Consider the following 24988-nt stretch of genomic DNA (forward strand, 5'->3'; position numbering starts at 1 on the left):
CTTATAAAAAAACACTTAAACATTTTGAGTTTGCTATTCACAGGAAGCATCTGCTGATGTGGATCGTGTCTCACAAAAAGAGATTTCAGAAGACCTACGATCAAGAATTGTTGCTTTGCATAAATCTGGAAAGGATTACAAAGTTATCGTGAAGAGCTTAGATATTCATCTGTCCAAATTTAGACAAATTTTCTATAAATGGTACTGTGGCTACTCTCTATAGAAGTGGCCATCCAGTCAAGATGACTAAAAGGGCACACCACAGAATGCTCAATGAGGTAAAAAGAACCCTAGAGTGACAGCTAAAGACATGAATGAATCATTGAAACTGGTTAACATCTTTGTTCATGAGTCTACTATATGGAAAACATTAAACAGGCATGGGGTTAGTGGCAGGATACCATGAAGGAAGCCACTACTTTCCAACAAAAACATTGCAGCAGGCCTGAAAAAAAGAAAATCCACCTTTTGGAGTTACCCAGTCATAGCCCAGACCTTAACAAAATAGAGTTCCTGTGGAATGACCTCAAGAGAGATGTTCACACCAGACATCCAAACAATATGGCTGAGCTGAAGCAGAAGAATTATCCAAAATTCCTTCTGAACGTTGAGCAGGTCTAATCCGCAGCAACTGAAACACTTGGTTGAGGTTATTGCTGTCATAGGAGGATCGGCCAGTTATTAAACCCAAGGGTTCACATACATTTTCTTACCACTTCAATTAAAATGGAAATGCTTTTTATTTTATTTTTCTCCCCAATTTGGAACGCCATACAATGCATGTAACCGGTGTCATCAGGCTGTTGGCTGTTTGATGGTCAAAAAGGCATATTTAGGCAGCATAAATGTAATCCAAAACAACTCCAGTGTATCAATTTATGTCTTCTGAAGTAAATCAATAGGTTTGTGTAATTTAAAAAAAAAAAAAAAATAGATAATTAAAACTAGATTAACTTTTAAAAATCACTTCCTGCCAGCAGTTGTAGCATCAGTGATGTAAGTGCAATTGAGCATTCACGCGAGAAGTCGTAAGAGCACGCTTTGTTTACAACTGAGGAACGAACGTCAAGCAAGAGTTAGTTAATTTCTGCCAGAAATACAGTGCTGGCCAGAACCAATGATTTAAAGTTAAAAACATTTTAATTATCAATTTGTTTCTTACACCGACCTACACTCGTTTTGCCTATTTTTAAGATGTATCCATTTCAATTGAATAACAAATATTCATCTAATTGAATTGAATAGTCTTGAAGAAAATGTCATTAATAAAATGTGCATTTTTTAAGATTTATAAATTTTATTTGGTTAAAGATTAGGCAATTCAATTAGAATGAAATGTGTTATTCAATTGAAATGGATACATCATAAAAATAGGCTAAAATATTTTTTTTAGTGTATTGATTTACTTCAGAAGACATTAGTTGATAAACTGGAGTCATGTGAATTACATTTATGCTGCTTAAATATATCTTTTTGGACTGTTAAACAGCCAGTAGTCTGAAGGCACCCATTTACATGCATTGTATGGACAAACTGAGCTGAAATCTGCTTATAAAATCTTCTCTTCGGTTCTGCTGAAGAAGGAAAATCATACACATCTGGGTGTGCAGTGTTGCACAATTTACTTGTATTTTTACTGTATTAGTGATTTCTGTATTGACGATGATTTGCATTAAAGCATGTGAATAGCCAAAGTACTTTTTTTGATTCACTATGTGTGTGAAAAGACCTTTTGTCTGAGGTTTGCTTACATTTTTAGGAAATGTTCTTGATGTGAACAGGTCTTGAAGCTGATAAACTGTTTGCTAATTTGTTGTTTGTCAAATGCAGAAGAATTTAAGAACAAATGAAAAAAGGAAGTGTACTTCATTGTACATATAGTACACATACTTAAGTACACAGATGCATGGAGAAGAACTGTTGTTTCTATGCTGTTCTCCCGCAGTGAGCAGGCTACCTTTCATTGGTTAATTTGTGCTTGAATGTGTATGAGGCTGTCAGTGTGGGGGTGGGAATTGCATATATCTGTCTCTGCTGCATCTCCACTACACTATACGTTTCAGCAATCAAGATTTGTTCCTTTTCAGTTCTTCACTTAAAGCTTGGCCTTGACATTTTTGTATTTTGCACACCAGTCAAGCAGTAGTATTTCTGGACACTCTTGAAAATCCACGACGAGGTGTGCGTAAAAATTATTTTAATGCACAACGTGGAGGTAATTAAACACATCTCTGTTATGGACATGACAGTTGAAAAAGTGGCAATTACATGATGAGGGGAAAAAAACATCCAAAACGCTTTGAAATCTGGATACTTTGACCTCTGAGACATCAGTGTTGTACCCATCAAAGGGGTCATGACATACCTTTTTTTTAATTATTTCTTGCACAGAAAACAGTCATATATTTGTAAAAATGATAATTTTCCAAATTCATTCTGACCCCCTGTCAGAAACACTCAGTTTGGTGCCTCTTCTCCTTTAAGACTCAACAGTAGTGATAAGGTGAAGTAGGCGTTGATGTGTTGTTGTGGAGGTGGTCAGATACATATGTTTACAACAGTGTGATATCACAATGTGGAGGAAGGAGAAAAAGAGTTTGTTTGGCAGCTTGGTTTCAACAAACACTCTTTTGTAGCGAGGAGGAAGTTTTGAGTTCTGAAACTGACGGTATGTTTTTATTGTAGACCACTATGACCTCTTATATGTCTAAAAGTCAATAAAAATTGTATTCCTTATGTCATGACCCCTTTAAGGCTGCAGTATAAGATTAGATTTACTTATGGCTTACACGATTACAAAACTGCAAAAAGCTGCATTTTAAAAAGACTGTATTTACCGCTTCAGTCTGCGATGTGTGAGCGAGCAGTGCCCTCTAGCTGGTATGTATGGAACATGCTGAGCAGCACAGCAATGTTAGTCAAACCATTGTCTGACCATTCTTTTATATAAGGCCCATGGGTGTTGTAAAGGAAAAAGTGCAGGTGCGTTTATAATTTTTGAGGCTGATGAACACTGGTGTCTTTTCCGTTTTGTATTTTTTATTATTATTTTAATGCAGTCTACAGTTGATTTGAAGACAGCATTGCATGACTTTATGATGTTGTGTTCTGTGATGGTTAATCCTATGTCTAAGACTCATCTGATTTGCTAAAGATTATTTACGTCCATAAATCATTTGAACAGAGGCATAAAACTCATGCAGTGTCTCATTACGGAGGACAGCATATTGAATGGTGATTAAAACTGACTGGAACTACTTATGCTGTAAGTAAGGGATAATGTACTGTCGGCCGGTTGTTATCACACAATAAAATCCGACGAGGTGATCAGGACCCTGATGCAAAGCGGGTTTATTGTACTATAACAACTGACGGACTGTACGTTTATCCCAATTATTACATGGCTCCTAACCAAATAAATAAATAAATGGACATAAAATATTGATTTGAGTTGAAATTGTTTTATTAACTTAATTGTAGAGATTGCACAGTGATCCAAGAAGCAGGAGGGATGGCTCACAGAACCTGAATGGTCCCATTGACCAATCAGAATAGAGTATTCCAGAGAGCCGTGTAATAAATGGTTTTAACATAAGCATTCTAGCCACTCAGAATCGAGTATTTAAATAGACAATGGTCAAAACATTTTGATTATCTTTGTGCATTGTGATTATCACCATTAATATATTTAACTATTTAATGAGCATTGATGTCTTTTATAACTCTAATATTGTGCAAAAGCAATAAGCCTTGAGAGGCTGTGTGTTTTTGATTTAAGGGAGTTTTAGGCATTCATTTTCGGGGTGTGTCTTAGAGAACACTCCTTAACCTTGGTAAAATCACCGTAACGCACTGACTCATGTGGCTTACTGCTTTATTAATTGACTTTGGGGTGGAGAATTTTTCTTAAATAATAATAATAAAACAAATCAATCCTTTAACCTTGAGGCTCTGCAATGAGTTGGGCTGCTTAAAGTTTTTGAAGACTGAATATCAAATCTTTTAAAAACAGCCATCTATAATCAAGAGCACATGTCCCGACATTTTTCCTTCAAATCAAGCTCTGCTGTGTGAAAACTGAGTTGTATGAATAAACAGTAACACAGATTTACGTGCTTGTAAGGCATCATTGTATTAATATTCCCTGAACATTCTGGATAGGGTCTTTTGTATATATACACTGGCAGCTAAAAGTTTGGAATAATGTACAGATTTTGCTCTTATGGAATGAAATTGCTACTTTTATTCACCAAATTAGCATTCAACTGATCTACTATAATGTATAGTCAGGACAATAATAATGTGAAAAGGTACTATTACAATTTGAAAATATCATTTATAAAACTACTTCAAAGAGTTCTCATCAAAAAATCCTCCACATGCAGCAATGACAGCTTTGCAGATCCTTGGCATTTTAGCTGACAGTTTGTCCAGATACTCAGGTGACAATTCACCACACTTCCAGTAGCACTTGCCATAGATGTGACTGTCTTGTCGGGCACTTCTCACGCACCTTACAGTCTAGCTGATCCCACAAAAGCTCAATGGGGTTTAGATCCATAACACTATTTTGCAATTATCTGTTGTCCAATGTCTGTGTTTCTTTGCCCACTATAACCTTTCTTTTTTTTTCTGTTTCAAAACAGATTCTTTTCTTTGCAATGCTTACATTTACATTTATGCATTTGGCAGACGCTTTTATACAAAGCGACTTACAGAGCACTTATTACAGGGACAATCCCCCTGGAGCAACCTGGAGTTAAGTGCCTTGCTCAAGGACACAATGGTGGTGGCTGTGAGGATCGAACCGACAACCTTCTGCTTAACAGTTCAGTGCTTTAGCCCACTACGCCACCACCAATTCTTCCCATAAGTCTGAGTCTTCTCTTTACTGTTGTACATGAAACTGCTGTTGAGCGGGTAGAATTCAATGAAGCTGTCAGCTGAGGACATGTGAGGCGTCTATTTCTCAAACTAGAGACTCTGATGTACTTATCCTCTTGTTTAGTTGTACATCTGGCCTTCCACATCTCTTTCTGTCCTTGTTAGAGCCAGTTGTCCTTTGTCTTTGAAGACCGTAGTGTACACCTTTGTGTTTTTTTTATTTCAAAAGCTTTTTTTTGTTGCCATTTTTGACCTAATATTGACCTTAAGACATGCCAGTCTATTACATACTGTGATATCTGCATTCATGATGGCGCCGCGGATGGCCGCCTCGGTGTGGAGCGCTCCTATTGTTTTGTTGTTTTTGTTTGTTTGTCCTGTGTTTAGTACTCTTTTTTTTCCAGTCAGTTTTACCAGAGACGAACTGCTGAACATTCTACAGCATATACCAGATAATCTTTTCCCAGTTTTTGAAAATTCAGACATATTGCTGGACATTTTTGTTGGAGGCACAGTTGTCTTGTTTAAGACATGCAGGCAAGGGAGACGAGCCAGCGCGCTGGTCAAGCACCGTTGGCCGGCTTTCGAACAGTGCTGCCAAGTATTCATCTAGCGAATCTCCAATCTCTTCCTAACAAAACGGACGAACTACATCTCCTCACCTGCACAAACAAGGACTTTTCAACCTCTGCTGCTTTGTGCTTCACAGAAACCTGGCTGAGTGAAGCCATTCCGGACAGCGCATTACATCTGCCCGGCTTTAAGCTGTTCAGAGTGGATCACATTGCAGAGTTAACGGGGAAAACGAGAGGCGGTGGAACGTATTTTTACTTTTTTTTATTTTTATGAAAGTTTGTGTACTGATGTAACAACATTAAAGACATGCTGTCCTAATTTGGAAGTGCACTTTTTTAACTGTAAGCCTTACTACTCACTACGGGAGTTTTCTTCGTTTATTCTGGTGAGTGTTTATATCGCGCCAAACACGTGTTTGAATGCCTCGCTGCAACAACTGGCTGATCAGATCACAGACACGGAACAACAATACCCAGACTCAGTTATTATTATTCTTGGGGATTTTAACAAATCAAACCTTACATGCCCAACCAGAGACAGGAACCTACTGGATAATTGCAAAACAACAATAAAGGATGCATATCGCCATGTCCCTAGAGGAACTTTGGGACTATCTGAGCACTGTTTAGTTCATCTTCTTCCAACCAAAAGAAACCAAAAATCACAGGATTAATGACTACAGACTTGACACTCTGACGTCTGTGGTTATGAAATCATTTGAGAGACTGGTGTTGTCCCATCTGAAGGACATTACTGGACCCTTTCTAGATCCCCTTCAATTTTTTTATCGAGCAAACAGGTCTGTGGATGATGCAGTCAACATGGGATTGCATCATATCCTGCAACATCTGGACAGACCAGAGCCATATGCAAGGATCCTATTTGTAGACTTCAGTTCGGCTTTCAACACCATCATCCCAGCTATTCTCCGGACTTGATAGGCAGCAGCTAGTGAGACAGGGAAAATTCACATCCAGCACCTGTACAATCAGCACAGGTGCCCCTCAGGGATGTGTGCTCTCCCCACTATACCAATGACTGCATCGCCAAGGACCCCTCAGTAGTACTTTGGCCACAGGGCAAAGGACTTTGCAGATGACACTACTGTCATCAGCCTCATCCCAGATGATGATTAGTCTGCATACAGAAGGGAGGTTAAAACAGCTGGCTCTCTGGTGCAATCATAACAACCTGGAGCTAAACATGCTCAAAACGGTGGAGATGATTGAAGACTTTAGGAGGAACACCCCAACACTGACCCCCCTCATCATTCTAAACAGCACTGTGGCAGCAGTGGAGTCATTCAGGTTCCTGGGCACTACCATCTCACAGGACCTGAAGTGGGAGACACACATTGAATCCATTGTGAAAAAGGCCCATCAGAGGTTGTACTTCCTTCGTCAGTTGAGAAAGTTCAACCTGCCACAGGCGCTGCTGATACAGTTCTACTCAGCAGTCATTGAGTCTGTCCCATGCACTTCAATATCTTGCTGTGAAAATGGAACCCAGTGCCATGGAAGAACAACTATGAAATAAAACTTTACAATTTAAAATGTTTTCCCTTTATATAATTATGACCATCTTTTTTCTCAATGGGGTAATGAAAACGGGATTAAATGTGCACAACTCTCATGACACATCTAAATGGCTCTAAAAATGCCAACTAGATTTTCTATATGCAAATATAATTTTTTTTGTTTCTTTTTAATTTGGAGTCAAATAGACACAGGACAGAATCGTTTTGTGAGAATCGCCTGTCACGAACCCCGCTCCCTCGCTCCGCCCCCTCGAGCTTCCACGTTCGTTCCGCCCCCTCGAGCTCCCATGCTCGTTCCGCCCCCTCGAGCTCGCACGCTCTTTTTGCTTGCTCGAGCCCTCACGCCCACTGTGCTCCTACTCGCTCACATGCTCGTAGGCAATCTCCCTTCCTCGAGTTTCTCACGCGTTTCCAATCCCCCAGAACATTATGACCACCTGCACTCGCGTCATCTGCACTCCTGCACATTAGTTTCACCTGCACTCGTCTCATCACCTGTCATGGTTTACACCTGCACTTGCCCCTATATTTATCACTACCCTTTCGTCTCACGGTTGTTGGTTATTGTATTTAGTTTACCATGTCTTTGCCCCCGCTAGTCTCGTCTAGTTTTGATCCCCTCTTGAACTCCTCTTGATTACCCCCTTAGCTTGCCAGCTCCTCGTTCCCCTAGTACCCCTGTCTACTCCCTTTGTTAGTTTACCCGCCTCTCGATCTTGTTTACCCCGGCTTTGACCCTCGCTCCCCTCGACTACTCTCCCGGATTTGCCCCCTTTACTCTCTTTGATTCCCCGGCTTTTGACCCTACGCTTCCCTCGACAACTCTTCACTGGTTTTGCCCGTTTGTACTTTTGCCTGCTTTTATTGTTAACAATAAAAGCAGTTTTTGACTTACATTGTGACTGTCTCATCTTGTGTGTGTGTGTCCGGGTTACATCGCCTTATATCCCTCAACATTAACAGGTGTTTCCAAATGTAATGCAATATAGGTATTGTAAGCATGTACAAATATTATACTGTGGATATTATACAAATTAGTATTGCACTAGAACAATTCTGATCATGGAAACATGGATATAATTGCATATCTATTGCTGTATACCTGTAAAAAACAACCCTCATAACCATTTTTTTATTTGTTTTATGTTGTGCTTACTTATCGCTGAAATATAGAAGGACATGCAGAAAGAGAGAGTGCAAAAGATGGCTCTTACTTTTGTCACCTGCTCAGACAGATCACAACATTTAATCTAATTTCTCATCTTGATAGGTGTGGATTGAGTCGTTGCTGAGCTGCATTACACTTCCTGTGTGAAAGGCTTATCATTCAGTGTGTCTGTACATATCACAGGGAGTGTGTCCACACTGAAACCCTTATCTCAAAAATCAGCGACAATCAGAGTGCCATATCTTCTGTCTCCGCAGGAAGAGCCCTACGTAATGTTCAAGAAGTCAGATAAGCCTCTGTATGGCAATGATCGTTTTGAGGGCTACTGCATCGATCTGCTGCGAGAGCTTGCTGTCATTCTGGGCTTCACCTACGAGGTGCGACTAGTGGAGGATGGGAAGTATGGAGCGCAGGAGGAGAGCACGGGCCAGTGGAACGGCATGGTCCGAGAACTGATGGACCACGTGAGTCATCCTGCTTTGATTGATCTGTCGTATCATTAGAACTGTCAACTGAGCGCTGTGGCCTTTTCCTCGTGTCTCTCTCTGTCACATTTTCACCTCACTGTAGAGACAACTTGTCAAGATTAAACAATGAAAGATGTGTATAAAGACCCCATGAAATGACATGACAAGCTCAGTCTTCTTTCCCATGTTGATATACAGTGATCTATCTATCTATCTATCTATCTATCTATCTATCTATCTATCTATCTATCTATCTATCTATCTATCTATCTATCTCATATATTTAAAGTGTATATATATATATATATATATATATATATATATATATATATATATATATATATATACACACACACACACACACACACACATACTGTATTTTTTACATACCTATATACACTTTCAGAAAAGAACGTAAAATGCTACAGTTAAAAATTTTTATCATATAATAACTGTTACCTTATAATTTACAGTAGAAATTATATCTTATTAACAAGACAATACATGCAATTTTACTGTAAAATAAAGTAAAAATGATTACATTTGATACTTTTATTTTGATTTTTTAAAATTATATTGTTAATGTTGAAACAATGTACAAACCAAAGCAGAACAAAGTACAAAATATAAAAATAACAAAACAGAACAATAACAGAATAAATATAGTAAAACAGCAATTACAAGAATGAGACAAATAAGCTTAAATAAATAAACAAATAGCTGGTTGAGTAAGCCAGGGTCAATTCTAAACAATATTATTGAAACAAAATAGATGACAAAACACACAAGTAAATTTGTTTAAAATAAATATCACAATTATACATTTTCAAGCAAAACATTTGACTAAAATAATGTAGTTAGGTTTCACAAAACAATAGATATTATTCTTTTACTTTTCTAAATCATTTTACTGTTACATTTAATCAACCGATGTGATTTTTATTAGACAATCATATGTTTGACAAGTGTACAAATAAAGTTACAATGCAAAAACTGGTAACCCGCAGTTGTCCCCCCAAGTTATTTTTGATTCATTGATGTTAAATAATGTTTTAGATTTGTATTTAATTTTTTCTCTTTCTCTCTTCTAGGAAAAAAGACAAACATAATGATGACTTATCTTGCCCTCAGGGTATATTGATATATTTTTGTTTTTAAACATGCCATTGAGTGTTATTTTGAGACCATTTAATTGTAAAAAAAAAAAATGGATATGCCCCTGAGGTCAAGATAAGTCATCAATATGTTTGTCGGTTTTCCTTGAAGAGAAAGAGAAAAATAAAATACAAATCTACTGAAAGATAATGGTGTCAACTTTTATGAGTGCAATAACATATATATGACCTCAAAGTTGACAGACATGAACTAAAAGCCACAGTTCTCTAATTTGGATATTTCAGGTCTGTGTGAATTCAGTGTGTTTGTGTGTGCGAACAGCAGATGGTATGAAGAAATAGACAAACTCAAGCACATACTGCCAAAAGGACACAAAATGAAAAATATGGCATTGCTCTTCCCCTATAGTGCTTATTAAGCGCACACATTTTCACAAACACACACAAGCAAACACTGCCCACACCCTCATTAGACTCCACAAAAGACTAGGATAATAATAAACATCTGACTGAAAAAAATTGCATTTTCAATAGCAGTATCCCCTACTCAAACCAATACCTCACACATGTAATACATGCATCATAGTCACTCCTCTTCAGCTGGTCGTGGTTGGATCGTCTAGTGTGAAAACGGAATGTATGTGTGTCCCGGTAAAATTCCCCAGCAATGCACACACACAAGATGAGAGCAAGACACACTGTAATTGGTCTTGACAAGCTTTGAGAGCAGTCTGCCGTTTGCCAGTACATTGACGTGCTGGAGATAAAAATATCTTGTCAAAGGACTTTAGAAGCAAAAAAGAAATGTAGCGAGACAACATCTGCTCACTACTGGCATTAATGTGCCCCCTCTGGGAATAATTACAGACAATACAATAATTTTTGACATAAGCCTTAATTTTGACTGAAATTATACTCATTCCAGCTGTAAACATAGTGAAATTGAACCAAATGTCACTTTTAGGGGCCGATTCATCTAAGCTGTTGTCAGCGTTTAGACAGCAGCTGCTCCATCAGTCTTGGGTGAAGCACAGTGGCCATAAGACTTATGTTTCTTTGAAGAGAAATCACTGCAAACTTGTAGTGGTATGAAAATTACAGTCAAACTTAATCAAACTTCAGCACTGGGAATGGGCATTTATATTTTAAAACTTCAAAGTTTTAAGAGCTTAAAAATAACTGTAGGTGCTCAAAGCCTTTATGCAGGATGTAAACGAGAGTATATTTTTTGCAATGTAAGAAGAAAATTTTAGGTGAATTTCATTTTAAGAGAATGCTACTTTTAAAACTAACACATTAAAATACTGTATTACTCCCTAATAAATGTCATTAATTACATTATTATTTTTTATGGAAAGTTATGCCTCCAGCCACCTTTTAAATGTCTCCGACATTCATGTACGACTGTCGTATTCCTCCCCCTAGAGGCTGTCATGATGAACTGTCATGTTGCTCGCAATGGATTTTATTAATTGAGGGAGAAGCTAAAGGTTTACCTCAGAATAACATAACTGTGATAATTATCTTTTTTTTTCAAAGTATTTGTCCCTTTTGATCTGCATTCTACACTTACACTCCTGAATAGATGGTATGCAGCTTGAAGTGTAGACAGAGATGAGGGCTTTTCAAACTATTTGATGCCAAGGACTCCCAATTATGACGATGCCCTTGCGAGCGACCCCTTCCGTAAAATATACAGTAAAGGCTGTATAATGTTCATGTAGACTTGTGTATATTTAAATTGTGTGATTAAAAACAAAACAGTATTAAGCATGATTGTATAAAAATAACTTGTTATTTGCAAAACTAAATAATAGCCTTTTATACTGTCATTGTACTAAAGCCAAAATAAATAATTAAAATATTAAATGGAAAACACTTTGTATTATGTTGACAGTGGGTTTCTAACGACTATTAGAGTAATGTATACAGCTGAAGAGAAATAATAATAATAGAACAACAATTTAAATTCAAATCTAATTGTGTGGTGCTTTTCACAAAAACAAACAAATTTATAAATACAGTTGAAGTCAGACATTTACATATACTTAGGTGTAACTTTATCGTTTATAACAACTCCACAGATTTCATATTAGCAAACTATAGTTTTGACGTTGAAGTCGTTTAGGACATCTTCTTTGTGCATGACATGAGTAATTTTTCCAAGAATTGTTTACAGACAGATTGTTTCACTTTTAATTGACTATATCACAATTCCAGTGGGTCAGAAGTTTACATTTACTAAGTTTACTGTGCCTTTAAGCAGCTTGACAAATTCCAGAAAATGATGTCAAGGCAATTAGCCAGTTAGCAATTTGGAGTCAATTGGGTGTGTACTTATTTTAAGGCCTACCTTCAAACTCAGGGGCTGTTTACACGACAACGTTTACAACTAAAAACGGAAAACTTTTTATGCCTTTTGGCTGTTTGTTTACACTACAACAGCATTTTGAGGCCTGAAAACGCAAACTTTTGAAAAGTACAAGTTTTTGAAAACAATGCCGTTTTTGTCTCCGTGTAAACATACACACAAACAATTTGTGAAAACGATGACGTCATGTGCACGCGTATTACGTGTTCAGTCTGTAGGCATCCGCATGAGACATTCAAAACCACAATGGTGGACTACAAGACTGTGTTTGTGCTGCTCAAGATTTTGAGTTTATTGATGCTTCTCATGCAAAGTAATTGTAGTAATAAAGCAAACTCAGCGTCCGTCCAGACAAAATTGCTCGATGCTTTCGCCATCTTCATTGTTTGTATTCAAAGCTCTGTGGAAGAATTCTTATGTGCGCAGCTGTGTAGTGTTTCTTTACAAAGTGACATCACCAACTACTGGCCTGGCGTGCATAATACAGCATTTTTTGTTGTTTCCGTGGATCCGTGTGAATGGGGATATCTTTGACAACGTTGTCGTCTGTTCACGAAACTTTTTAAAAACGCAAAGGAAAAACTTTTCCGTTTTTAGTGCATCGTTATTGTGTAAATGTACCCTCAATGCCTCTTTGCTTGACATCATGGTAAAATCAAAAGGAATTCAGCCAAGACCAACCAAGAAGGTACCATGTTCATCTGTACAAACAATAGTATGCAAGTATAAGAAGCATAGGACCACACAGCCATCATACCTCTCAGGGTATCCTAGAGATTAACGTAGTTTGATGCAAAATGTGCAAATCAATCCTAGAACAACAGCAAAGGACCTTGTGAAGATGCTGGAGGAAACAGGTAGACAAGTATCTATATCCACAGTAAAACGAGTCCTATATTGTCATAATCTAAAAGGCTGCTCATTAAGGAAGAAGCCACTGCTTCAAAACCGGCATAAAAAAAAAGACTACAGTTTGTAAGTGCACATGGGTACAAAGATCCTACTTTTTGAAGAAATTTCTTCTGGTCTGATGAAACAAAAATTGGTCATCTTTTTGGCCATAATGACCATTGTTATGTTTGGAGGAAAAAGGTTGAGGCTTTCAAGCCAAAGAGCACCATCTCAACCATGAAGCGGTGGGGGTGGCAGCATCATGTTGTGGTGGTGCTTTGCTGCAGGGGTAAATGGTGCACTTCACAAAATAGATGGCATCATGAGGAAGGAATTTATGTGGATATATTGAAGCAACATCTCAAGACATCAGTCATGAAGTTAAAGCTCAGACGCAAATGGGTCTTCCAAATAGACAATGACCCCAAGCATATGCAGCCAAATACTAACAAATTGTGTTAATGTTTGACCCCCTGGGAATGTGATGAAAGAAATAAAAGCTGAAATAAATAATTCTCTTTACTATTATTCTGACTATTTCAAGTAGTGATCCTAATTGACCTATGACAGGGAATGTTTTATACGATTTAAATGTCAAGAATTGTGAAAAACTGAGTTTAAATGTATTTGGCTAAGGTGTATGTAAACTTCTGGCTTCTTACAGTTTCTTACAATTGTAGATAGCATATGCTAGAATGAAGTATTTGATAATAAATAAAGTTAGAGGATGAATAATAAAATAAAACTGAAATAATATTGATTAATCTCATTCTATAAAAAAGCATGTAAAAAAAATCTGTTACGTTTACAGTAAAAAAATAAACTGGCAGCTGTGGTTGTCAGGAATTCATCATTAAAAATACAGTGGCAGTATCGTCTAGGTTACATACTATGTAACCTCCGTTCCCCGATGGAGGGAACGAGACGTTGTGTCAGAGAAGCGACTCTAGGGGTCTCTCTTGAGCGCCGATATTCACCTCAGATCTATGAAAAAAGGCCAATGAGAAGTTGGCAGACGGTATTTGCATATCCCGCCCCCGGACATATGGGTATTTCAGCAGCGCAAATACGGGAGTTCATTCAGGATTTTTCTGAGGAGCCGGAAATGGTCCAGCCACAACAGTGGCTCGGCTCAGCGACGTGGCGGGGAAGACACAACGTCTCGTTTCCTCCATCGGGGAATGGAGGTTACATACGTAACCTAGACGTTCCCCTTCTGTCGCTCTCTCCACGTTGTGTCAGAGAAGAGACACTAGGGGTCCACTTATAAAAGTGCCATGCGCTGAGCCGTGTACATGAACTGCTGATACAGGAGAGAGCAGGTATTCTTACGTGCAGGACGACCAACTGTATCAGACTGCACGTACCCTTCCCCGATGCCCCATTCAAGCCATCAGAATCCTTCTCGTTACCCTGGAGGGGGGAACAAGGTGATGGCCGCCAACCTGGGAATGGGCCAGCCTGGCTAGGCCTCTTTTCTCTCTATGTTTCTCGCATAGAGCAACTATGGCCGGGGCCCTTACACGAATTGAGGGAAGGGGGTCTTAGCCCTTCAGGGGGAGAAGACCCTGCGGAGGCCACACCTACCCGGCAGGGGAGGCAAAGAGTGGCAAATACATCACATGGCCTGTTAATACCTATGTGGAAAAGTTGGTGCGGTGGTAGATCCAGCCTCGTAGAGGGGGGAAGCATACAGCACAGCGACCGAGAGAGCTGTAACTGCCTAAGGGAGACACGGGGGTCCGCTCGTGAGGAGACAGTACCGCGGAATTACACACAGGGGGAGTCCGAGCAGGAGGCCTTACCTGTGGAGCACCTATTCCAGTACAGGGCAGTTTTTGGGTACCCGTAGTGGGGCTTGGGTCGGCGAGTTCCTCCGCTGAACTGCGGACCCAAAAGGGCTAGGGAGGAGTCAACCAGTGACCCAAAGATGGGGTCTCCTGGGAACGGAGGTGCACTATTTTACCTCGGCTGAGGGAAAGGGCACTAGGCGCAAGCAATTCACCCGGCCAGAACGTCAGCGTGTTACTGAGTTCTATGGGCTCGGACCTGAGAAAACATGGGACGATACTGACTCAACTCGGAGATTGTAAAACCTCGAGAAAGTGTTAGGTGTTGCCCACCCTGCTGCTCTGCAGATGTCTGCTAGGGAGGTGCCCCTGGCCAGTGCCCATGAGGACGCAACACCCGTGGTGGAGTGAGCTCAGACCCGCAAGGGGGGGTACGGCCTGGGTGTGATAAGCCAATGAAATGGCGTCGACAACCCAGTGGGCAAGCCTCTGTTTGGAGACAGCGTTCCCTTTCCGTTGTCCACCGAAGCAGACAAAGGGCTGCTCAGAGCGTTTATTGTTCTGTGTGCGGTTCAAGATAGATACACAAAGCACGTACTGGACACAGCAACGAAAGGGTTGGGTCTGCCTCCTCCCGGGGCAGCGCTTGCAGGTTCACTACCTGATCTCTGAAGGGTGTGGTAGGAACCTTGGGCACATAGCCCAGTCATGGTCTTAGGATCACGTATGTGTCTGCCGGACCGAACTCCAGGCAAGTGTCGCTAACAGGGAACGCTTGCAGGTCCCCGACCCTCTTGATGGAGGCAAGTGCGATCAGCAGGGCGGTCTTGAGAGAGAGGGCCCTGAGTCCAGCTGAATCTAGCGGCTCGAAAGGGGTCTCTGGAGGCTCGTGAGGACGATCGAGAGATCCCAGGAGGGGAATAGGTTAGGCCGGGAGGGAGTTAGCCTCCGGGAACCTTTGAGGAACCTTACAATTAAGTCGTGCTTACCAAGAGACTTGCCATCTATCGTGTCGTGGTGAGCCGCGATGGCGGCGACATACACCTTGAGGGTGGAGGGGGACAGCCTCCTCTCCAGCCTCTCCTGTAGAAAAACGAGCACTGACCTAACCGCGCACTTCTATGGGTCTTCGGCTCGTGAAGAACACCAGTTCGCGAACAGATGACACTTTAGGGCGTAAAGATGCCTGGTCGAGGGGGCTCTGGCTTGGTTGATAGTATCTATGACGGTCGGTGGTAGGCCGGCTAGATCTTCCGCATCCCGTCCAGGAGCCAGATGTGGAGGTTCCAGAGGTCTGGGTGCGGGTGCCAGAGCGTGCCCCGTCCCTGAGAAAGAAGGTCCTTCCTCAGGGGAATTCGCCAGGGAGGGGCTGTCGCGAGGAGCGTGAGGTCCGAGAACCAAGTCCGGGTGGGCCAGTAGGGGGCCACCAGAATGACTTGCTCTTCGTCCTCCCTGACCTTGCATAGCACCTGTGCAAGAAGGCTCACTGGGGGAAATGCGTACTTGCGCAGCCCCGCGGGCCAGCTGTGTGCCAACGCATCTGCCCCGAGGGGAGCTTCTGTCCGGGCATACCAGAGCAGGCAGTGGGAGGTTTCTTGGGAGGCAAACAGGTCTACCTGGGCCTTGCCGAACTGGTCCCAGATCAGCTGGACCGACTGGGGGTGGAGCCTCCACTCTCCGCTGGGAAACTTTGTCTTGACAGCGCATCCGCTATCACATTGAGGTTGCCGGGGATGTGAGTGGCGCGCAGTGACTTGAGTCGCTGCTGACTCCAAAGGAGGAGACGACGGGCGAGCTGTGACATGCGGAGGGAGCGTACTCCGCCTTGGTGATTTATGTAGGCTACCACTGTGGTGCTGTCTGTCCTGACTAGGACATGTTTGTCTCGAATTAATGGGAGAAACTTCCTCAGGGCAAAGAAAACAGCCAGCAGCTCTAGGCAGTTGATGTGCCAACGCAGCGGGGCCCGGTTCCAATGGCCTGTGGCTGCCCGTTGCACACGGCGCCCCTACCCAATTCAGAGGCGTCGGTTGTGACCAGAACGCGTCGGGACACCTGCTGCAAGGGTACCCCTGCCCGTAGAAAGCAGAGGTCTGTCCAGGGTTTGAGGGTTTGGCGGCAGGCGGAGGTAACTTTCACAGTGTGCGTGCCGCGGCGCCATGCTCTTCTCGGGACTTGAGTCTGGAGCCAGTGCTGAATTGGTCTCATATGCATCAACCCCTACGGCGCGGCCGCTGCGGAGGATGCTATATGCCCCAGGAGCTGTTGGAATCGTTTTAGAGGGACCACGGTACCTGGCTTGAGGGAAGCGAGGCATTTCAGCACCGACTGAGCACGCTCGTTGGAGAGACGTGCTGTCATAGAGACTGAGTCTAACTCCAATCCGAGAAAAGAGATGCTCTGGAATGGGGTGAGCTTGCTCTTTTCCCAGTTGACCTGAAGCCCCAAACGGCTGAGGTGCCTGAGCACCTGGTCTCTGTGCGCGCATAGTAACTCTCGCGAGGGGGCCAGGATGAGCCAGTCGTCGAGGAAATTGAGTATGCCTATGCCGGCTTCTCGAAGCGGGGCAAGAGCTGCATCTGCGACTTTCGTGAAGACGCGAGGGGACAGAGACAGGCCGAAGGGGAGGACTTTGTTCTGATACGCCTGGCCGTCGAACGAACTGTAGAAAGGGTCGATGTCGAGGGCAAATCGAGACATGGAAGTACGCGTCCTTCAGGTCTACCGCTACGAACGAATCTAGATGCCGGACGCCAGATAGAATTTGTTTCTGGGTGAGCATTTTGAACGGGAGTTTGGACGGGATCTGATTGAAAACAAGATCGGTGGTAAGCCGCCGCCTTTCTTGGGTACAGCGAAGTAAGGGCTGTAGAAACCCTTCTTCGTTTCGGTTGGAGGGACAGGCTCTATTGCGTCCTTGATTACAAGGGAGGCGATTTCTTCACGCAGGGACTGGGCATGTTCGCCGTGTACTGCGGAAAAATGAATGCCCACGAAGGGGGGCGGAGGCCTGGCAAACTGAATTGTGTAACCGAGTCGAATGGTCCAGTGCAGCCAGCGTGACGGGCTGGGCAGTGAAAGCCACGCCTCTAAACTCTGTGCTAAGGGCACCAAGGGGACGAGTATTTTGGACGTACCCGGTGGGGCTTCGCAGCGGTGCGGAACAGGTAATGCGGCGTCGGTAGGCAGTGAAGCGGCCCGAGGCTCCGGTGCTGAGAATAGACTCAAAGCACTTACCTTGCTCCGTGCACCCGGGGGGCGGGTTCGTGACTGAGGAGGAGGTCTGATGTTGGCGTCCTCTGGACTCGTCTGAACCGGCCGGCCTATAGAATGTAAAGAATTTAACAAAAAATTCTCCTCCCGGCCCTCCACCGGGGAATGGAGCGGTCTTACCAGCTCCGGAGCTACCGTCTCGGTCTCTGGGTCGGTCATCTCAGGAGCGCCTGGGAGCCTTCCGGGTCCTCGAGGGGGTCGGTGAGACGAGGGGCGTCCAACTTCTGCTGGGAGCTCGACGCTGGGGCTGAGAGCTGGGCCCACTCTCTTCGTTAGTTGAGGCGGAGCATCACTTTCTTTCTTTCTTGAAAGCCGCAGGAGGACGCCCTCAGCAAGCAGACAGGGCATGGCCCCTGGCGGCAGGTTTGCGGCAGGGCAAGATGTGTAAAATAGCCTCCGTCTGTTTCTCCACCACTGAGGACTGCTGGGAAGAGTCGTCAAGTGGTGTCGCCGAATGGACGGACCTGGGAGACGGGGGCGTTTTGAGAAAGCGTGCTTTGTCTGCATCCTGTACTGCGACCAGGTCCTGTCCATCGTTGCGTTTCTGGACCACGGGGGGTGGCCATCGCCTGTTTGAGTGCAGTTCCTGCAGCACGTCAAGAACAGGACTACGCAAGTGCAGATTTTGAAGTGCCTTGGCCCGGTGGACTTGCAGGAGGGGTCCATGGCGTGCAGGGGGGAGTGGTCTGGGACCTCTTTTAGAGCGAAATTACTCTTTTAGAATAACTCTTTCGAGTTGTCTGCGCTGTCGAAGCGCCCAGGCGCAAGAATGCACAGCCGTGCTCGAAGGAGAAAGCCGCTGTTGTGTGCCATAAAGTCCAACAGCATGCAGAGCATCAGAGGATTTAAACAGGAACTTTGTGTGTTACTCGCAGCAGACTGCATGCATGACCATCGGCTCCGAAGAAATTTTCTGAATGAACTCCCGTATTTGCGCCGCTGAAATACCAGTATGTCCGGGGGCGGGATATGCAAATACCGGCTGCCAACTTCTCATTGGCCTTTTTTCATAGATCAGAGGTGAATATCGGCACTGAAGAGAGACCCCTAGTGTCGCTTCTCTGACACAACGTCGAGAGAGCGACAGAAGGGGAACTCATGTATTATGATATGTCATTACTTCATCATACTTTTTACTTCCAACAACCTTATTTTGCAAATTATTGTATTGTAAAATGACTTGTCCTGTTAAAAATACAGTGTATAATATATATATATATATATATATATATATATATATATATATATATATATATATATATATATGTCAAGTCAACAACGTTCCTACAGGACCATGGTTTTACATAAAAACAACTTGAAACAATATAAAACAAACACAGAACTAATATCCTACTTAATTCTACATAAAGTACATGTACCATGTGCCTCATGGTACAATAATTGCTGAAACAGGACAATAGACACAGTAAGAGACTAGTATGCAGACCTAGTATGGACTGAGAAAATGTATATATAGGGCAGTGAATCGAGAATATTTGACTAATTAATTAATTGAACTAATTAATCACAAATTTTACTGTGTTTATATTAAATGATACATTACAACAAACATTAAAAAATCATCATAAATATGTTTACATCATACTTTGTCTCAAATAACTAAAATGAAATTTTCTGAGAACTCCCTAGCACCCCAGATGAACGCCTGACTTTCCCATGAATAGTAATAGTTTTTATTGAAATGTCACTCGCTGACAGTGTGTACACACAGTTTTACACACACTGCATACACATGTGTGACACATTGTTTGAAAGTGAGAGGTTTTCAGTTGTATTTCAGGATTTAGATACAGTCGTCAAGGATGCACCGCCCACTCATGGGGGAAAGTAAAGCCCCTTTTGCCATAGTTACTCATTCATTCCTGTAAGAAAAAAGGGGAAAAAATAATACAATGGCAGCCAAAAGTTTGGAATAATGAAAATATTTTGCTGTATCGGAAGGAAATTGGTACTTTACTTCACCAAAGTGGCATTCAACAGATCACCAAGTGTATTCAGGACATTACTGATGTAAAACACAGCACCATCACTATTCTATCAAATCTAGACAGGCCCTATTTCCAGCAGCCATCACTTCAACACCTTATCCTTGAGTAATCATGCTAAATTGATAATTTGGTACTAGAAAATCACTTGCCTAGATTTCATACAAAGATGTACACTACAGTCTTCAAAGACAAAGGACAACTGGCTCTAACAAGGACAGAAAGAGATGTGGAAGACCAGATGTACAACTAAACAAGTACATCAGAGTCTCTATTTTGATAAATAGACACCTCACATATCCTCAGCTGACAGCTTCATTGAATTCTACCCGCTCAACACCAGTTTTTCATGTAAAACAGTAAAGAAAAGACTCAGAGGTGCAGGCCTTATGGGAAGAATTGCAAAGAAAAAGACACTTTTGAAACAGAAAATCAAAAAGAAAAGGTTAGAGTGGGCAAAGAAACACAGACATTGGACAACAGATAATTGGAAAAGAGTGTTATGGATCTTCAACCCATTGAGCTTTTGTGGGATCAGCTAGACTGTAAGGTGCGTGAGAAGTGCCCGACAAGTCACATCTATAGCAAGTGCTACAGGAAGTGTGGGGTGATATGTCTGTATCTGGACAAACTGACAGCTAGAATGCCAAGGATCTTTAAAGCTGTCACATGGAGGGTTTTTTGATGAGAAATCTTTGAAGTAGCTTTAGAAATTCTTAAATTGTTTTGCAGTTTGGCAGAAGAGACAGTGCTAATGGAGATGAGAATACATTCATACCCGGTACTATGTGTCTACACATTTAACATCAACTTTACTTTGTTAATGTAACACTTCGTCAAACCCAATGGTACGCACATTATCCCTCGAGACGTTTGATTCATTAAAACATGAAAACCAAAATAAGCATCACTCTATTCTGATCATGCCAAGTTTTCACAGTAATATTGTCTTGTTCCCCTTCTGTCACTCACTCGACGTTGTGTCGAATGAAGTGGCACAAGGGGTCTTCCTGGGATGCCAGATGTACCTCTGAACCTGAGAAAAGGCCAATGTCAAGTTGGCAGACAGAATTTGTATGCCCTGCCCCGGACATATGGGTATAAAGGGAAGCGAGGGAGCAAGTGCCAGTCAGGATTTTTCATACGTTTCGCATCCCAGGAAGACCCCTTTTGTCACTTCATTCGACACAATGTCTCGTTCCTTCCCTCGGCGAACGGAGGTTACAACTTGTTGTCATGTTTTTCATTGTTAAAATAGCCAAATCTATCAGATATTTCTCCCATTTTTTTTTTCCATCGTAGCAGGGCTTCAATTTTCCATATGCTAAACTAATTTCCCCCAGTGTATATGACCCATTGCAGATTGTGTCTATACACAAATTAAATCAGATAAATTAAATAAATAGTAAGTTCATTCACATTACTTATTTGAAATTATAACTCAGGTATTTTGGAGTAGATTTGAAAAGTTCTTCGTATGTAATGCACATAGATTAGTGCATAAAGTATGTAATGTGTCAAACCACCGCAAAATTCAGTTCAAACTGACGGTTTACATAGGAATAGATTTTTAAATAATTTACAATGACATTTGCACTGCTTTTCATGAATGTGACCTATTCTGTCAACTTCACTGAATATTGACATTGTTGGACTCTTTGTAAACTTAATAAAACATTTTTTTACAGTAACAACACAAATCCAAAAATGCTCAAACATAGCATAATATCTAACACTTTGGGCGGTTACATAAAATTGTATTTTTTCAGAAATGCTTTTTTTATGTGTACTAGAAATGTGCAGTTAATTCAGCCCTGAATGTGCATAACTCAAAGTGCTCACCTTGTGAAACAACAGCAGCAGTCCTCTTCGAAACCTTCAACCCCATTAATTTTGTCTTTTTCGTAAGTGCTATATTCATTTTTTAGCCTAGTTGGGAACCTGAGACATGGATTTGGTCCAGTGCACCGTGCCAGCACCTTACACCCAGTAAATCATGAATAGCTTTAGTAAGTGCTGAAACAGTAGCAGGTAAATCAAGAGGGAGAGAGCACGCAAGTCCACGAGAGGACTTTAAATTTAATTTAAACGCTGTGGGGCAGAGTGTGTGATGTGTAAAAGCCCTGTTTTCTTAATTTGATTTCCTTTAAATGCCTCTGCTCAACCTGATATACAGCCTATCGCTCTTCTCCATGTTCCTTGTTTGTTGGCAGAAAGCTGATCTTGCAGTTGCGCCCCTGGCAATCACGTACGTGCGGGAGAAGGTCATCGACTTCTCCAAACCCTTCATGACGCTGGGGATAAGTATACTGTACCGCAAGCCCAATGGCACCAACCTGGGGGTGTTCTCCTTTCTCAACCCCCTCTCCCCCGACATCTGGATGTATATTCTGCTTGCTTACTTGGGTGTCAGTTGTGTGCTGTTTGTCATAGCCAGGTAACATGCCAGCCACATATATATATAGACATAACCCCATATCATAACCTCATCTCATGAACATCTTACTTAACTGAAGCAACTAAAACTTAGATTCAACTATAGTGTAATATTTCAACAAAAAGCTGAAAATTCAGTCATAATTTACTCACCTTCATTTTTATCTTTCATCAAGATATCATGACTGCCCTTTTCTATATAATAAAAATGAATGGGAACTGGGTCTGATAAGAACCAAAATGACAATAAAGCATAAAAGTGTCATAAAAGTACTCCAAATGACATGTATGCTGTATACCAAGCAGTGTTGGGTGCAATCTGATTACAAAATAATCAGTTACTGTGGTCCAAATACAGTAAAAAAACACAAATTTTTTGACACAAATTAGTCTATAGCATTGGATTTTAAATTCTTGCAATCAGATACTGACTTTCAATTCAGTTTATTACTTTTAAGTACATTACATGGGTTAGACATTTCTAGAATAATATTATTAATGTAGAATGCATTCAAAATGTAAATGATGTATACATGTACTTCTACTTGCATTATATAGAAACGTCTCGGGTTACATGTGTAACCCTTGTTCCCTGAAAAAGCTGAACGAGATGCTGCGCTTTTGCTAAGCGCTTTTGGGAACAATCTTGCATTGAGACCAGCTGTGAATATGTGTGTAACACATCAATGAACGTTGACCGGAATTTATAGCCTCGGCTGGTGATAATCATTAGATGCACCTGTGGCCAGGCTATAAAATAGAGGTGTCACCAGCGTGTCGTCAGATATCTTTTTCTGAAGAGCAGTCCTGGGACGTCCCAGTGCGGCAAAGAAGCGCAGCATCTCGTTCCACTTTTTTCAGGGAACAAGGGTTACACATGTAACCTGAGACGTTCCCTTTACAAAAAGCTTCACTATGATGCTGCGCTTTTGCTAAGCGCTTTTGGGAACGCAATACCCACGCCGCCGCACTGGGGCTGTCCGGACCCCTACGGTTGTGAAGTGTGCTCACAAAAACGCGAGAGGTCTCAGACATGAGCTTGAGATGTCGACTCAATGACGTAAGAGCCCGGAGTAGCATAAACATCTAAACCATAAAACTTGATGAATGTGTGCGGAGAGGACCAGCCTGCCGCATCATAAACTTGTCCAGACATGAGCTTGAGATGACGACTCAAGGGCGTAAGAGCCCGGAGTAGCATGAACATCCAAACTATAAAATCTGATGAATGTGTGCGGAGAGGACCAGCCTGCCGCGTCATAAACCTGCTGCAGAGGGACCCCTCCCGAAAAGGGCACCTTAGGAAGGTAGTCAGGATAAGGATGCAGAATAGCTTTTGCCAAACCTGGGGCAAATTCTAAACAGGCCAGCAAAACAGACAGAGCCTGTAGATCCCCGATCCACTTAAGAGAGGTAATCGCCATAAGAAAAACCATCATGAGAGTCAGAAGTCTGTCAGACACTGACTCTAGTGGTTCAAAGGGGGTCTCAACCAGACCCTCCAGGACTATTGCTAAGTCCAACAGGAGGCCTCAGTCGCATGGCTCCACAAATGAAGCGAGCGAGTGGAGGATGCCTCCCCAAAGGCACCCCGTCCATCAAGGCGAGGCAAGCCGAAATGGCAGCCACATAAACCCTGAGAGTAGCGGGGCATATGCCTGCTGACAGTTTTTCCTTCAGCATGGAGGTAGTTCTGCATGGCTTAGAGGGGAGAGCAGGTTTTTTCAAAGATCATGCCGAACCCGGCGCGAGATAACACGCAAGTGTCTCTTCGACCGTCGGCATCATTGAATACCCTCGCGCCTCAGCACCTACGATAGTCGAATATAACGATGTCGAGGGCATGTGAACGCGCGAGGTATAAGGTTTCCTCCACGAACGAGCAAGCTCATCGTGGAGGTCATCAAAGAAGGGAAGGGACTGATGAGGCGTTCCCTTCCCTTGGCCACCAGACAGAAATCTGTCCTCTAACTTGGAGCGTTTGGGGGTTTCTTGGTCACGTGGCCAGTCTAATTGAAGTCTGGCCACTGCACGAGTAACCACATCGAGTAACTCTTCAGAGGATTTTGAGTCATGTTTTGAGTGCTCGGATGTGGGTAACTCGAAATCTGCAGATCCAAGAGAATCAAGGTCCCCCTCGTGAACTGAAGAGGCGCCGGAGCGCGCGTCAAGATCACGCGAAGGACCAGCCGGATCTGGGGAGAGAGCGAGCGAAAGGGACGGACCCGTCTCTCGCTCCTCAGCCAGATCCATACGAGAGCCCCACGAATGAAGTGTGGGTGCCGGCTCTCGGAAGTAAGCAAGGCGAGCGCGAAGCATTCTGACCGAAAGAAGGTCACAATGCGCGCACCCGCACTGCCACAACGCGAGAGCAGCATGCTCTTCCCCCAAACAATCAAAACTCATGCGTGTCCTTGTCAGTCATGTAACGTTGACAAGGAAACACGCATCGTTTGCTCTGTTTCTCCGCCATT

At 42.5% G+C, this 24988-nt stretch overlaps 1 protein-coding gene across 1 annotated transcript in view; it reads left to right on the forward strand.

The window, feature by feature from the left end:
* LOC127657910 (glutamate receptor ionotropic, kainate 2-like) overlaps nucleotides 1-24988 on the forward strand; it is a 375882-nt gene that overhangs the window by 256276 nt on the left and 94618 nt on the right. The window contains exons 10-11 of the mRNA XM_052146892.1: nucleotides 8423-8629; nucleotides 22292-22515. Coding sequence (XP_052002852.1) covers nucleotides 8423-8629; nucleotides 22292-22515 — 431 coding nt within the window. The remainder of the gene's footprint in view (nucleotides 1-8422; nucleotides 8630-22291; nucleotides 22516-24988) is intronic.

This window comes from Xyrauchen texanus, chromosome 17 (assembly GCF_025860055.1).
Source record: "Xyrauchen texanus isolate HMW12.3.18 chromosome 17, RBS_HiC_50CHRs, whole genome shotgun sequence".
Classification (NCBI taxonomy): domain Eukaryota; kingdom Metazoa; phylum Chordata; class Actinopteri; order Cypriniformes; family Catostomidae; genus Xyrauchen; species Xyrauchen texanus.